Source organism: Cyanistes caeruleus, chromosome 2, assembly GCF_971803275.1.
Source record: "Cyanistes caeruleus chromosome 2, bCyaCae1.hap1.1, whole genome shotgun sequence".
NCBI classification, from domain to species: Eukaryota; Metazoa; Chordata; class Aves; order Passeriformes; family Paridae; genus Cyanistes; species Cyanistes caeruleus.
The window spans coordinates 50,255,481-50,273,024 of NC_141702.1; the positions used below are offsets into that span (position 1 = coordinate 50,255,481).

At 34.0% G+C, this 17,544-nt stretch overlaps 1 protein-coding gene across 15 annotated transcripts in view; it reads right to left on the reverse strand.

Moving 5' to 3' along the window:
- Positions 1-1,867: 1,867 nt before the first annotated feature.
- TBC1D32 (TBC1 domain family member 32) overlaps positions 1,868-17,544 on the reverse strand; it is a 73,477-nt gene continuing 57,800 nt past the window's right edge. For 7 of the 15 annotated variants that reach the window (XM_086876899.1, XM_023924016.2, XM_086876902.1 and 4 more), the window contains 6 exons: positions 9,921-9,990; positions 9,010-9,125; positions 7,876-8,030; positions 6,296-6,436; positions 4,313-4,501; positions 1,868-2,040 (listed from right to left, as the gene is read on the reverse strand). In XM_086876899.1, the coding sequence (XP_086733025.1) occupies positions 1,921-2,040; positions 4,313-4,501; positions 6,296-6,436; positions 7,876-8,030; positions 9,010-9,125; positions 9,921-9,990 (791 nt within the window). In that variant the 3' untranslated portion in view covers positions 1,868-1,920. Of the gene's footprint in view, positions 2,041-2,539; positions 2,652-4,312; positions 4,502-6,295; positions 6,437-7,875; positions 8,031-9,009; positions 9,183-9,920; positions 9,991-17,544 lie in introns of all 15 variants that reach the window. The other 8 variants (XM_086876900.1, XM_023924018.2, XM_086876904.1 and 5 more) reach the window with 3 other exon arrangements.

Consider the following 17,544-nt stretch of genomic DNA (forward strand, 5'->3'; position numbering starts at 1 on the left):
ACTTCAAGCTTTATTTCAGTCTACTTGTAATAGGCATCAATGTCCTGTTTCTGTCATAGAGCACAATGGAATTTGAAATTATTATCAGGTATTAAGATTTAGCATTTACATAAAATTTTCATGCACTCTTTTATGGATGTTCTCTAATTAATAATCTCAGCATATACAGACTGTATGAAAATATAGCTGTTTTGTAGGTGGGAAAATTGCAGTTGATTGAATTGCTGAAAGCAATGCAAAAATTGCTTTTATCAGTAGCACTGCTTAGTACTGAGGCTTCGCTTTCTACTATTTATATTTGACTTTTCTTTCTGGTTATTGTGTACTGGATCTCTTTGGATTAATTTGATGCAATAGTGATGAAAGTTGTTAATATTAAGGGTCAGCTTTGCAGCACCTCTCTCTTCTTTGTTGCGGGACAAGGAATACAAGATGAGAACTAGAGTCATGGCTAGAGTCCCTGGGTTACTCATATGGCTATCACAAGGGCCTATTGTCCTGAAAAATTTCTACTGCTGCTAAAGGAACTGATGACTTACTTCATAATGGATATTTAATCAACCATGGTCTGTCCAGAAACATGTATATGTTAGTCTTCGAGTGTTATTCACCACCAGGATGTTTGTTATTTGTTGTTTCTTGGCTTGAGATATATGCCAAAATAGGGTTATTTAAGAAAAGAGAAACTGCTATTAAGGTTAAAAGAATGAGTATCATGAGAGTCACAACATTCACTGGCCTCAGTGTCAGGCAAACACTTGGTTCTATCAGTTCTCATCATAATTCCCTCCTCATACTTGCCAGCCTCTTTTATTCATGTAGGTGAGCTAACATAGTTCACAGAAGTGCAAAAATATTTAAAACATATCTTTGCTAGACAGGAAAAAAGCTAAACTTGTGAACTCATGAAATGCAGAGTCAGGGAAGTAGAAGTTAGTGGCAAAACCTTTGTCAGTGTTCACTCTTAGGTTGCATATCATTTCAGAAATTTCACTGCAGGTTCTAATGTGTTTTCTAATTTGAATTTGAGTATGTGCTCAATTCATGTATATATCCATTTTATCTAGAAAAGTTGTTTTTCAGGAACTTTGCCGTAATGTTTAGTTTGTCTCCCAGGAATGTGGTAACAATATTGGATAAAGCTAAATTCAACATTTGTGGTTTCCATTGGACTTCCAAAACACCTACTTTCTCATTAATTTCTAATCAAAATATTTTGAGATTCTGGACATTCTGTAAAGAAAAAGTTACTACATGTGTTGAGAAAACATAGTATTTTCTTTTTTACACAAATAATAATTTTTAAGGATTCTAATTTCATTCAGAACAAAGGCTAATAATACTTTATTACATAAAATTATTTTTTTAAAAAAAGACAGGAATAACAAGTCTTTTTTCATTGCATATATTTGAACATCCCATTTTCTCAACATTATGCACAAAGTTGGAACAGATAATTTCATTTTCATGTGTTGACTTTTCATGCATATGAATGCACAACAGCAGTTATGACTGGATATAAAAAATAAATCCTTTTGTCAGACCTGAGCAAAATACGAAGGCTTTAGGATGGTGCTACAAGGAGATGACAAAGAGACAATGAGTTGAGAACAGGTTCAAAACTTTATAAGGAAGACACTTCAGCATCCTACAGGTGGCTTCTGAAGCTGTCTTCTGCTAACTGAAAATGAGGCTGTGCACATATTCTGTCAGGGAAAATCTGGTTATCAAAAGTAGGTTATGTCTTATTGAAAAACTATATTATGAAAACACCTCTTATTTATTTTACAGTATGTACATTTCAACAGCCTGGAAGATTTTAGGAGAGACTGATGTATCAATCAATCAATCAATCAATCAATCAGCATCCTTTTAAAGGATTTAATCAAAACTGCAAAATAAAGTGCTTGTTTGCTTCATCTATGTATTCTGTGCTCTTATAGTCTTCATGTCTTTCAGCAGCATTGGTCTGTAGAGCTCCTCCAAGCTTTCCATGTAGTCTAAATAATTACTCACTCGAAATCCATGCAGTGCTTCCTCCTGCACAAATACACACAGAAAGCATTCATTAGCTAGGGAAAAAAAAAAAAAAGTACAACTCAAATTTAATCAGTTCCAAGCTTCTAAAGATAGCTCATTTTGTTCTGATTGTTAGAGCCTGGCTGTTTAAAATGGATTTTATTATGTTTTATTTAGGAATACAGATTTGGCATTATTTGCTTCCAGGCAGTTTTTTTCTAAACACACTTGCATGGGGACACTGTTTACCTCATTTTTGGAGAATATTTCATTGAAGATTTTTAAGCAAAACAAAGTAAGCTTTAAGAGAAAGTCAGGTATTAAAATAGTCTTTTGAAAGAAGATTTCTACATCAGCACATGGCATAAGTTTATAAGTGTGGCTTTTATATCCAGCTAGATTCTAAAGAAAAACAATAGATGTGTATTTTTAAAATCATTGATAAAAGAAGATCTTTCTGAAGTGCTTAAATAAAAATAGAATAAACTGTTCTGTACCACTACAAGTGAATAATTCTTACTAAATCCAAAACACAGTAGAATAAAGTGTCCTCAGGAAACAAACAGGTAATGTTCCTCCTCATGGCTACTGTATTGGAAGGATAAGGAAGATGCACCACAGAACACAGGATCCTAAAGAATGGTTAGGTAAAAAGCGTTAATTTGCTGCTGTTGTGTACTCATCATCTACTAATCAGTATTACCGCTGCTGGCAGTGTGTGCTGCAAAAAACTCTCTGGAACCAGTCTCTGTGGACATAAGCTGTACCTCTGGAGTATTAACTGTGAATCTCTGCTAAACAGAATTCTCTTGAGAGCATCTGCTCAGGCTTGGAAAACTGCACTTTGACATCTGAACAGGAATTCAAAATAGTTTCTATATTTCTTCTCCTCTACACAGAAGCAAGTGAAAGTAAGATTTTACCTTCCAAGTTGCTCCTCATACACTGTGAGAAGGCTGACTATAATGGAATATAAAATTTTATATATATATATATATACACATATACACACACATATCTGGAACTAAATGGCATGTAGAGAGAGGACAAGGGGGAATGGTTTCAAACTCAAAGAAGGTAGGTTTAGATTAGGTATGAAGAAGAGCTTTACTGTGAGGATGGTGAGGCACTGAAGAGAAGTTGTGGAACACTCTAGAAGTGTTCAAGGCCAGGTTCAATGGTGTAGTGGAAGATGTATTGGAACTAGATGATGTTTAAGGTTCCTTCCAATCCAAACTACTCTACAGTTACAGTTTTTTTGTTTCTTTTTTTAGTTTCAATTAATTAAGACTTACAGGAGGACGAGTTAAGTATGCTCATTTTTTTCTGCAGTGGTCACTCAATAAATTGCAAATATTCTAGTACTGCATTAATTTGCATTCTTTTCTCATTAATTTAACAATACCATGCAAAAACTTTAGTCTGTTTATACTGCATGTTGCAATATGAATTCTCTCTTCAATATTTTACATATTCTATCCAGTAATGCCATCAAGATATACAAGATTTTTAAGACACGTCCAAAATCAGGGAAAACAGAACAATACATTCAATTCTACTGTGGATACATTCATTAGACTGTGTACCAAACATTTTCAAGGAAGCTGATTGGGCTGAGATTTTTTCGTATTTTAGAATATGTAAGTTGGATGCAAACCAGTTTGAAAACTATTATCCTTAGGGCAGACTATGATGCAGATATCTAGTTCTCAAAAATTTTTTGACAGGTGAAAAAAGACCAGAGAAAAAGACAAAAATATCCCTGTGAAGAAGAGCAGGATACTGTATCTATTTATGACTACAGCTATAGCTATGCATTACCCTTCAAAAAACACCAGACCCAAACATAATTTATAACTGGGAAATAATATGAAATTGTGAGGCTGGTAATACAGTAATTGGTATTTCATCAAACTATCAGCTTGCTCAGCTTTGTGCCACATCTCTACAAGCTTCAGCAAGAGACCACAGTGCAAGCCCATCTTTCTGGAGAGCATGTTGTTCAATGAGATTGAGCCCATGTACAGAGAACTGAATCAAATGCTCTCATGACTTAGTGTGCCTATTTTCTTTGCTCATGAAGGAAATCTCTCATTCCAAAATGCAGGAAAGCTATTTTCTAGAAAATACTACACATAATTTCCTTCCAGGGAACAAATTAAATTAAAGTACTATCACTCATTTAAAATGACTGAGTGAAATTCAGTACGAGTTTCAGATTAAGTAATGTATATATCCTCAGTATTCAGATATTTGCTTCTCCTCAGCAGTTGAAAAATTAAGAAACTCTTACTTTCAGAAAAACCTGAAGATCTCGGGCCTCTGTGTGCTTCAGGATGTCTTGCTGTAGGTGTCTGAACACAGAAATACACATATATATTTGATAATCAGGACCAAGGAAAATACATATGGCAATGTAGTGACAGATCTCACTCCAGTCCATGTAATTCCAGAAACACTGAGTTATCCATTGCAGACAGATCTAGATGAGAATGAAATTGTATATAATTAAATCATTCTATACATTCAGTCATAATGATCAGCTTTATCTCTTTTCTATATTAGAGAACCTTTTCCCTATGACATTACCATAGTTGTGAAAATAAAAGGGATAAAGTACAAAAGCCAAGATTCACCATTTTTTAATGCAGAGCCTCTGAATAGACTCCTAGTGAGTTTGACTAGATATAACACCGACACAACACCCTATATCTATGCATCTCACTTGTATGAGTATATTCTGGCACCTCCTGAGGTTGAAACTCAAATACCAATGAAAGCAAAAGTGATTTTTTTTCAAGATTTTGTTGTAAATGTGGCCTAAAGGGTAATGACAGTGATGAAGGCATGTTCAATGTGGGTTTTCCTTTCAATTAAAGTACTTCTCTGCATTATAAATGAATGTTAGGTCCTTCTCTACGACACATTTTCTTTTAATGAAGTGAGTACGAACACCGTGACTCCTTTGCCCTGTTCTAAATTACAACGTATTAAGAGGTATAATGCACATTTCATTTAGTTCTAGGCCACAAATCTTCTTCTAATCATTTCTTAAAGTGTTTAAAAATACGCAGCAGAATTACCACAATTCTAATTAGATGACAACAAATATAGTATGGGAGTAAATCTGTTTTGGGGTATTTATTGAGGCACACAATCACTTTTAAATACATTAGAACTGTTTCCACAGTTCAAACATTGTTTTAAATGCTGCAGAAGAACTGCAAAATCACACAGAAGATACAGTGACACCCACAAGTGGCATTTCAGTAACTCATTAAATAAATGAAAAAAATCCTTGCTAGCAGTTTAGAACAGTATCTAGACTATTACTAAGTTTACACAATTAAAAAACAGTGTAACTTGCACAAGAATAGCTGGTAGAGTGCTTGTCCCCATGTGTTTTCCTCATCCCAAAACCTTATTACAAGCACCTTATTCCTATGCTGAGATAAATTCCTTTATCTGCTACTCTTCTCTCCTCAAAAACCAAACCCCAAGCTGACTACTTTAAGCAATGTTTGTACCACACTGGCATCTGCCAGTCTCTTCTGATGGAAATCTCACAGCAAAAAGGAATTTTGAAGGCATAAGATGAAAAGTATTTTTCTTGCCTGGCACAGCAATGCCTTTTCTCACTGGTGAGATGTCCTTTGCACACACAATCTAACTCACTGCATGGAGCTCTTTACCCTTCATCATGAATGCAATCTTTACAAACATGCTTCATCCATAGCTTTCCATACTACCAAACAATTGTTTGTAAGCAAAATGAAAGTTGGTGTTATAGATAATTATTATTCTGTTGTAACACCTCTTTAATATGAAAGAATAGTGTGTTACCATTTTGTAATAGTTGTGGTAGCTCATATAAAATTATTTTTTCTCTAATATCACAGGAATGGCTTACTAGTATGTAACTACTAAAAATTATTCATTTGTCTCCCATGGGAAATTGAGATAATAATTTCAGGAAATGAGATATTCTGTTTAAATGCTAAATATGAGGATTTAGTATATATTATTTTTAGCAATTTTTCTGCATGAACATGTAATAAAAGGTCATCAGCTCGAGTACACTGGTATTATTCTATGAGTCAGTTACTTTCTATTTTCAGAAGCTCTAAGTCATTACATGTTCTTATCTCTTACCCTGTTTTATAACCACCACACAAGCACCATTTAGGAAAAATGGACAGTGGTTCCTCTGTGTTCTTGATTTTGTAGACTTATGTCAATAGATTGATGATTACTTTAATACATTTTGATTGGTTACCTGGGATGGAGTGAAACCAGACATGTGGAAGGCTGAACAGACAAGAGGCAACTCAGCTTTCAGCAACATTTCAACGTGGTGGGCAATGCAAAAATAGACTGGGTGGATGCCATATTCCACTGTTGTAACAGGCAGGTGCATCTGGTTAACAACAACAACATCATCATCAACAAAATTGAGGAACAGGATTACAGACTATAGAAATGTGCTGGTTTTTAATATCTTGCTGTGAACAATATGTAAAAATATATATTTTTATACGTAAGATAAGTAATTCCAATAATTTTAGAGACAGGAAACAGCATAAACAAAAAAGGTTGTACTTCCATCAAGAAAACCATGTAGGTAATTAAAGAAAATTGTTGATAAACATATCTTGATTGTTACTGTGCATTTGCACTCTAGTTCCTTATTGTATACAGGCTTTAATTGTCAAAACAGTGATGGAGAAATTGCTGTTATATTTTAAGCAGGAGAACAAAGGGGGGAAAAAAAAGACTGATTTCTGTTGGATTTTTTCCTCCATTTAGTGGTGGAGCAGAACTTCCATGATATTTGAAGTTGTTTTATGAGTGCACATATCTTTGCAGTATGTGTGGATGGTGTGAGTGAAATTCTATTATGTGCAGCAAAAGGAGCAGAGGTTTTATCACTGTGGAAGGCTCTGAATATCAATTCCCAGTTCCAGTTACCCTTGGCACCAGTGGTTTTTCAGCACTTGCACAATGGAACAAATTTCAACACAAATTTCATTATGCTGGAACAACCTCAGGCCAGGCTCATTGCTGAATGGACCGATACCGTCCTCTCTTCTGGTGACAAGACAGATCACTTGGTATTACTACAGAAGCCTCCATGCAGAAGTACAGAATCTAGACTGTGTTTCTTGTACCCCAGAATTCTCTGATAGAGACTATAGTTTAGGGTTTATGTTCAAAACATTCAAGACAACATGCAAATGTACAAAGGGTTTTATTTTAAATAGCTGTGATATAGAATGAAAGATAGAAATGATGCTTCCTATATTACAACCTCAATTCAGAATACTGACAATTTAAAATTGTCAATCATAGAGTATTTTTGCAGTAATAATTTTTAAAACGTACTAAATATACTCAAATGTATTATGTAAATTTCAAAACTGTCACTGAAAAAAAAAAATCAAAAAAATCAGATGGATGGACTTGCTCTCTTACTGAACTAATTAAAATAAAAGGTCATTCAGCAGTATCACAACCTCCACATGGAATTTAATGCCACTAACAAAGTTCGTTTTACTGCCAGCTTTAAAATTTGTAATCACTGTCTTCCTATTAGTCTACCTGCTACATCTCTCCTTTTATGCAAAAATTTGACCCAATAACAGACCTACATTATCCCATGAATTTTTCAGGGTCATGTATTTAGCCAGGGGGCCTTAAGGAAAATACAATGCATTAGAAAAAAATAATAATAATGAAAAAAAACCAAACAAAAACAAACAAGGAAACCCAAAAAAACCAAACCAGGGAGATTAATAAAGTCTCATTTGTAAACTTTCAAAGCAGACTTTCAGAAAGAAATAGGTTGTAAATTCTTACGGATAAATGCAGTCTTGGTGGCCAGAGAAATGCTGAAACAAGAAGTTGTGAAAATTGCTGAAGAAACGTCAGTGTCTTCTCCCTGTCCCCTGACATTATGAGGAAAATAGAAGATGCAAACCAGTCATAACCTGCAGAGTGCTCCTGCAAGCAGCCTGAATGGGAAGGTTAAGGAACTTGGGCAGAGATCTCCTCCTCACTCTCCTGCATCAACCACAGCTTTCCTCCTTCCCAGGCCCAGACATACAGAGATGGGAGCTGGGTTGTTAGACATAGCCAGGGGGAGCAGAGCTACACAGAAGGCATCATTAAGAAACAGTTGTCTCTCAAACTGAATTAAGAGAAAAAATTTAAGCTGTTTTCCCCATATACTAATTTTTTTCAGTCCATATGTATTCAAGCTAAATCAATAAAAGTAAACAAAAAGCAAGCAAATGCAAAAAAACCTGCACCAAGACAAGTGTGCTTATAAAGTGCAAGAAAGGAGAATAGTGGAGGAATAAAACAGGAGTTAAAATTATTGAAAAAAAAAAAGTAAAAGAAAGCCTTAAAATGAGACTTGGCACATTTTGACTTAATATACCTGAAGTATAATTTAATAGTGGTATGCAAATCTAACAGAAAAGAATATAACAAAGCTTGTTGAAAAGCTGTTATCTGATTTATTTTTTTCACAAGAAGTTCCACAGTAGATCCAAAAGAACCAAAAGTCTAATTGCTCCTGATGATCAGACTACATCTTCTTATCACATTTATTACGCTTATATAGGCAGTATCATTACCAGTGTTGGGATTGTGAGAGTACCAGAAATACTCATTAATGTTCAAAGGTACATTGCTGTGGGCTCTTTATCACATTCAAAGATGAGATCCCACTCCAAAACAGCTGATGACAAAAATGAATGAGGTTTGCACTTCTAACAAAGTATGGGAACCAAAATGGTGAATATTTTCTTGAGTGCATTTGGTATGCATTTAACTTAACAAAATTTCAAAGTAAAAGTGTTCTTTTTTTTAAAAAAAATAAATTCCATAAATGTTACACACCTACACCTCTATTAAAAGTACAAACAAGGAGGTCAAATTCAACTGAAATTAGAAGACTATAGAACTTATACCATCAGGAAAGGATACGAAGTGAAGATACCACAGTTCTTCGCTGTTGTTTCAGAAACTCCTCACAATTCATTAACACAAAACACAGCCCACTTTCAGCATCTTCTTTTAGCAAGTTTAAGTATTTTCCATATCTATCTCAAAAAGTTTAAAAAAAAACCCTCTTTAAAGATTACATATTTTTTAAATTCCTAAAAAAGAAGAACTCATATTTAATAAACCTTTATTTAAAACTTAAGCTGTCATAAAATTGTTCATCACTAAAACTATGCTGTAGATATAACCTTCTATGCTCTATCTAGAAAGGGTACACAGCAACCATCTGTTGCTCATTGTTACAAATCCTGACTCAAATTCCCTTTAGTTCAGTTTTAAGAGACTGGGCTGGGGAGAAACAAGTACTCTAATACACACAACTCCATTTCTTCATGCACAATATTTAAAATTTTATACAATTATTGTATGTGTAATTATTATAATCAGAATTCAAACATTAATGCTAAATATAGGAATCTGTAGAAATACAGACATCGAACTTCTCCATCATCGCAACTCTGCAAATTACCAGCCAAATAGATTGTTTAAATGGCATATAACTAAGCTTAGCTAAACAGAACCATTTAGAGAAGTAATGTGAGGGAAAAAAAGACACATAATTCAGGGTAATGCAAATTTATGGTAAATCTTACTAGCACGTTACAATTAGTCTTTACAAAAGTAGAGGATAATAACATACACAAACTGTAAAGATAATTTAATTATGTACTAATACCTTTTTCAATTCCAGTTAGAATTAATTTTCTTAAAGTTTATCTTAGATTTAAACAGTATAAAGAAATGAGTTGATGGATTAAGTATTATTAAAGTCATTCCATGAAAATCAAACAAATCCTAGAAATACTCCAGGGAAATATTTTAATACCATGTACCTGACTGTCATTTCAACACCAAGCTGCTGCACAGATGAAAGATTTTCTTTCTTCACATCTGCATCCATGGCTAAAACAAAAGGAAATAAATTAAATAAAGTATCATAAGAAATATGATTTGAACTGAATGCTAATGTAAAGCTCTTTCTGTGCATGAATACCAATTCTGGAGAACTGTTTCCTATTCAAAATTATTTTGGTAGTGTTTGGAAAGGATTCATAAAGAATCTGCATTCTTCACAGACTTTTTTTTAAATCAAAATCACCCTCTTTATAAGGAAATCTTCATGGTTAGTATGGTTATCATGACAGTTATCAATACGTTTACAGCAAGAGACATCTTTTCCAGCCCCAAATCTTAGCAGAATTTTGTTCTTTCTGGCCTTGAAATCAGAGAAGGCAACCTACTCTGATCCACTTTCTTCCACACCAGAGGCCTCAAAATTTCCTAGCTGTAATTCCAACTTTTGTTAATAAAATTCTATTTCGATATGAATCACAGGAAACTCTAGAACTGAATGACTTAAAAATTAATTCAATCCTGTATTTACATGCATTTTTTCATACAGTAAAATATACTCCATTTTCTTCAGTTGTATAAATTAATTTAGAAAAATTAATAAATAATGATTTAAAGCAACCATTGATGTTGAATTTGCTCAAAATATTAAATTCTAAATTAAATTTTAAATGGGCATTTTCCCTATAAGGTACATGTTATCATCTAAGATAACTATACTACAGATAAAAATTGAAGTCTAATAATATTATGAGTTACAAAGCTGAGGGAATAAACCTTTAATATACGTCTTTGAAAGTGCTACTAAAAAAACCAGCAGGAAATTAAACAAATGAAAACCCTTATTAACTGACATTTGTTAAATATGTAAATAATTGACATGGCAGCAGCAGTTATTATATTAATGTAAATGATAAATGTAAAAATCTAATTAAGTAGATCACACAGTAACTTCTTATGTATTTTTCCTATATTCTCAGACAGAGAAATCAAAGTGAAGGATTCTCTGGTTATTCATGTGGGTAAACACCCTATTTTCCTGGAACACAAACAGGGACTAAGGTATTAAAGATGAAATAGTTAAAAGTTCAGAGAGGAAAGGACTCAAAGGCAAAAAAAACCACAAACAAATAACAAAAACCAAACCAAACTAAAAAACCCCACCAAAACAAGAACAAAACAAAAACCACAAACAAACAAAACCACAAAAAAATCCCCAAAATCCCTCAACCAAACAAAACAAAAAACTGCAAAACAAACAAACAAAAAACACCAAAAGGAAGATTCTGTCTGGTCATATGAGATGCGGTAGGTTAAAATTTTTATGAAGAAAATAATATAGCAAAATTACACTCAAGAATGAAGCAATAAAATTCAGCGGAGGAAGTATGGAAAGAATAAAACTCCACTCTATTTTATAACTTTGACAGTGAGCAATAATTTAAGTGTTATGATTGTGAGAAATTAACCTTATACCTTTGACATTATACATAATAAAAATCAACTGCTCTTTGAGTAAAATGATCTTATTCAATAATCTGGTGGGACTGAGCAGTAAACCCACATCAGAGAGGTTTTTTGCAACCCAAAAACAGAAGTTCAAATATCTTTTGCATAGCACACCAGCAGAGCAATCTTTGGAAGAATACATATAAATTCACAGGGCATTTCAATTAAAATCCCACAGAAATAACTGAAATATTCATAACTTTTAACAGCTTTTGTTCCAAGTTACCTGTTTACTCAGGCTGCAATTGCCAAACTAAATCAATTCATTTTCAAGTTTGTGTGTGCAAGTAGGAAGGCAAGAGGCATATATACATCCTAGAAAATAGGGGGAATTTAATTGAGTTTGCTATGGCTAATGACTAATTCAGTCCTAACACCACCAGGTTTAATGGCAGCAGAGGGCAAGAACAATGAGGTCTAAGCTCCAATGCAGTCCTGCTTCCATTTTGAGGTGGAAATGCAGGTATCCCAGGCCAGCAAGGGTGCAGTGAGGAAAAGCTGTATCACAACCCACTGTGTGAGTCCAGTATACATTCTGTAAAAGTTTACAACAAGTACTGAATGCTCATTGTCCGTTAACATTGAAAGAATACAACTCCACTGATTTTCATTAACTTTTCTCCTCTGTTGTAACAATTTCTTAGTGGCTGGAAAGGGCTTTTTTTCCCCACCACACTTCCCTCTGATATTTTCCTCTGTATTGTGAAGGAAAATAAAATTAACTTGAAGTCTGGATTGAATAATAGTTCTCTATCACACAGTACTTTATCAAGGCAAAACCTCTTGCTTTCAGATACCACTGTATTTGACATAATTACAGCTCCGTACTCTGCTAATCCACAAATTGTGCTTTTTTGTCATGGGTCAAAAGTTTTTATTTTCCCTTTTGTTTTTCACTTAAACTGGAAAGAGTAGGCTTAAGAACACTGCAAAGTCATTTAGAATACTCAAAGGACTACTTCCCACTGATTAAAATCTGGACCTAGAAATCTTAAATGCTCCATTAGTGTTAGAAAAATGCTATGAAAAACAAGTGGAATATTTAAATACTGCATATTGCAATCCATGGACAAAAAGCTTGCTTGTTGTGACTATTATTGTGATGATGCCCATACATGTGATTCAAGGCACTAACTTAATTTTATACAAGAGTTTTTTGACCACTATTTTTCAATACACCTGATATAACTGTCCCGAAACACAAAAGGTTTTATAACAAAATGTCATGGAGAAAAATCAGTTCTCTAAATAAGAATCCCATTTATTCTCAAAGACTAGATCACCTCTATGAACCATGAATTAATAATATGATACAGCACTCTGGCTATTATTAAATGGAATGAACAAGATACTTTGGCAGCTTCCTTTTTATTTGTCTTAAAGCAAAAAAAAAAATCTATGGTGAACAGATATTTCACACTTCTTTCTTTAAAAATGGAAAACACTGTAAAACAGAAGCCAAAATTAAACTAGTGACTTGAAGGATATAGGAATTCCCTAGGAGCTGATTTAGAATTTAAGAAAATTCTTAGAAAGCACCTCAATGGGCAGCACTTTTCAAAATGTTTTGTGGCATTCAGGAGCACAAAAAAGAGACTCCCATGAGGCATGATTCCCATAGGCAAGGATGTATTATTATTATTATTAAACTCAGTCTATAACTAAAAACACTCCAGCAGCGCAAGTTAACTGCCATCCATAGTCCTGTGACATTCTTTCTGATCAGCCTACACTTCAACTAACTATATAATTTATATTAAAGATTGGTTCTTATTCATTTTCCCTCTTACTGTGACAAAGCTTTCATATGTTTGAGTCAGAAAATGGGCTACATCACATTCATACTGAAATGACAGGATGCCAAGCCGAAACAGACTTACAGCATATTTCATGTAACTTGTGTGGTCTTTGGGTAATATTTAATTTATTTCCCTGTTTAAAGTGCTGTCACTCTGTCAAAGACACCACTGGGTTCTCTTTTGGCTAAGTAAAGAATATTACTAGAGCTGTCACTCACATTATTGGTTTAGCTCTTTCACTTCCTGATGTCCAGGCCAAATGGTTTTACGTCTATATAAATAATCTTTAGAATATGCTAACAGAAGCTAAATTTTAACTTCAGTGACAATAAGAAAGATTAGGTTTCTTGCTATGGATGAAAAAGACTTTTGAGTCAAAGAAAATATTTAAGTAAAGATTCTGAAAACATCTGAAAATACCAAGATAGCTAGAGCCACCTGCATAATTCCCACAGATGCTTTAAAATACTTATAAGTATATAGGTATACTCGCTATCAGATTTCTAGTCCATGGCTTTGTCCATATAAACTGAAATTGTGAAACTCATATTTTTTTCCTATGATTTATTATTTTTGTTAACAAACCAGAAGGTTTTAACTTACTTTTCAACAAGTACTACACACTGACCCTGCCCACTGGCAGATACCCAAGCAGTCAATATTAATCTTTATGCTTTGTCAGTAACTATCCTTTCTCATTCTGACATTCTTATGGAAGTTTTCTATTTTAAACATTATTTGGAATTGTGGCAGAGCAAAATTTATGAGTTTCTCTCTATACTCTGTTCCGCCATTTTGCTGCTGTTTCTTCATGATGTCATCTCTGTAACCAGGCTACTCATCTAGAACACTTCTGGCTGTCTGACCTCATATTCAGTTAGAATTATCTATAAAAAAACCTTTTTTCAAAGTAAAGTATTACTTTTGTTGGATTTGAACTGGGAATGAACACAATGTAAACAAATCCAAGAGCAATTGCTGAAGAATGCTGATGGCTTCTTAGAGGTAATCTCATGTGCAATTCCACATGGACTATCCAAAGTATCTGTTATGTCATCAGTAGTCTTGTCATAACAATACAAGACCAAAATATTCATATCTAGAACTTCATTATATAATGATCATCACAAATACTCAAGCTGTTTCTGGCAACAGCTTCATTAAGAATGAACCACATTTTCAGTCCTGTTATCTAAACTGGCAATGGGTAAAATGCTTTCTGATAACAGCATCTTCAAAATGGTGGACAGTTTGAAGAACTGCATTTATCAAATGATTCAGAAAAAAAATGGAAGAATTCCCTTCCTACCCCCTTCCCTTTCAGCCCAATTTCAGGATGTAATCCCATATTTCTCATTTGCTGCTTCTTCTGAACAGCTCTATACTGATACCTTCCCACTGGTGTTTTTTAAATTTCTCAGTTTGTTACCCAACCCACCTGACCCCTCAAAGATTAAGAGCTCAATAAATGGCAGAAAGTTCCTATGAGATTTTGTTCCGTCAGAGAACTAAAGCTCATCTAGGAGATGGAACACACCATGACATTTGAGTTTTATGGCCACGACCTGAAATCCCTGAGGTTCTGTCCCTTTGGCAGTACACAACAGAGCTGTTTCAGAGACAAAGTCCAGTGGAAACAGAGGATTTGACTGCAAGGTCATCTGCAAAAGCAGAGCCACCAAAAAAAATCTGCTGATCACAAAACGCTTCAGGAGTCCCAAGTCTGGAGAGTCGCAACACACCATGGAGCTCAATTAAGAGGCAAAGACACCAATACATTAGATGACTTCACATTTCTCTGAATAGTTTCTCTAAATGGGTTTGTTGAAACCTTGAGAAAAATATGACATTTTCACAAAGTGTTTCTGTTATATTGAACTGGAATTTGCTAACAGAAAGAGCAAAAGGCTATTTTAGGAACTTCATATCCCTAATATAGAATCTATGGAATTTTACTACTACAGCAAATTTTAGTTTCTTGCCATTTTATTACCTATTACAGCTAGACACCAATGATTTGGTTTTCAGTGTTTTAGGATTTGTAAAGGAGAAAGAAAAAATAAAAGCAAGCTAGAAATTATTAATTCTAGAAAAGGAGACAGACAGATCATTAACATATACACAGATTCAGTCATCTGAATAAACGTCACAGCAGTATCATTGCTGCTAGCAGAAAGTAAACTTCATGTAAAATTTGTGTTACTGTTTATAACTGAACATTGCAACTGCATAGTGTTTTATCAGATATTTTTTCCTCCTCTCTTATCTTGAAAATGGTAACAACCCAATCTAATTTAATTTTTCCATATTTGCAAATTTTATGAGAGACTGAAATCCTGAGGGGATCCATAGCAGATGGATGACTGTGTTATTCTAATTACAACTAGCTACAGGTTTACAAAGCTGTCATTTTTTTAAGATGATCAAATTCTCATTTCAGGAAACATGATAAACGCTGAATATGTATGTGCTGTACTGAATCCACTTTCATGAAAAATGTGACTTTTCTTCATTGAAATGAAACAACAATCAGAAACTGGTTTTCAGTTCCCAGAACCAAATTTATGTAAGAGAATGGTGGACACACACAATTGTCAAGTTCATGTTGGCTTACTTAGATGTGAAGCTAGAAAGATGTTACCTTCTAACAACTCACTAGCTTTACCTTATACAGAAAAAACATCTCTGTAACTAGTTTTAGAATTTAGGTTGGATGGCTCTTACAGGAGCATATGAAAATAATACTGTGAAATAACATGGCATTCAGTAATTCTCCTTGAAGAAACTGCAATGCTTCACAAGGACTACCAGAAAACCTTGGCAAATGCACAGAAATCTGGCCAGTCGTTATTCAATCAGTGAGAAATCTAATTTTAAACAAACAAGGTCTGATAAAGATTTGAGTGTGTTTTGTTGTCCCTTTGGTACAAACATAGGAAGCATAATTCATACCTGGGTTCTCAAAGTGCATTAACCTTCCTTCATAGGAAGACCATACTGTTTATTTTATGATGTAAAAAAGAACCCAAAATGAATGTAAATTTAGATATATATGACCGGTTCTTAAAATCATGACCTTTTACTGTTTCAAAGCAGAATTAGAATATGATCACAGATTCTGTTTTAGAGCCAGATTTTTGCTTCATGTCAATCAGCATGAATTTATTGGTCTAAACTAAATTCCCTGGTTAACCCTTATTGCTATACCTGTCTGAAAAGGTGCTATGACATTTTAATAACTATTTTCTTATAAAAGTTAGAATGAACCTTTGATGAAATGTGTTGTTTGCTTGAGCAACACTCTTTCCTGGGCTAGAGAGCTCTTCACAAAAGAAGTCTGTGATAATGTTGTTGCTGACAGGGAAAGAACTCAGTAAGGCACCAGCAGTCCTTTGCCTACCTCTTACCACCAGATTACTGACTACCCTTGAGAAGACTTCTCACTTTCCCATTTCTAAACTTGTTTTCATTGAAGCACATGGACTATGAAAAGCACTTGCACATGGAAACTGTTCATTAGACAACCCTACAAATGTTGAAGCCTTTATTTGGTAACTGATCAGGCAAACTTAACCAGAATTAATGTCTGATAGTGCCTGTATAAGACCCAAAAAAAACCCTCATTCAGAAAATAAAAAAAATAAAAAAAAAGTTTATAAATGCAAAAAGAAATATGAGTTAGTTAATCATTAAAAGAAAATCTTTAAGGCTCAAGAAAACCAAGAAGTGAGCTTTTCACTATGTTATCTTTGTTTCTGTATCTATTCTTTCAGATTTTTCATTCTAGATAATTAATTGAATAGATGCAATTGTCACAGGATTTTCAAACTTGGTCTTTTTTCAAATTTTAGAGAAATAATGCAATGTTTATGCCACCTCCATTTAATCAGTGGTTCATGGTGAAATCAATTAAATAGAAGATCTAGGTTCAACCTTCCTGAATGAATTTTAAATCCTAGCTTTGATCAAAAGGTTGAGGAGAGTGGATAAAAAGTTAGGTAGTTGACTAAGTGAATGGCATAAGGCCTACTCTTTGTCTTTAGAGATCTTGTACATTAGTTGGAAGCACTAAGCTATCATAATTAAGGAAGAGAGGACTGCTGTCTTTTCTGAGCAAGACATCCATTTGGAGGATGCACAGCCAGATGTTTGTTCTTCCTCTAGTTAGTTTTAGCATTTTAAGCTTTTGAAGGAACAGCCAAAATTATTATTTGAATTAGGAAGTCTCAGAAATATGTAATTAGCAAACCTTGTGAGTCCATGGAATTATTTTATTGCTCATTATGCCTCATGAGAA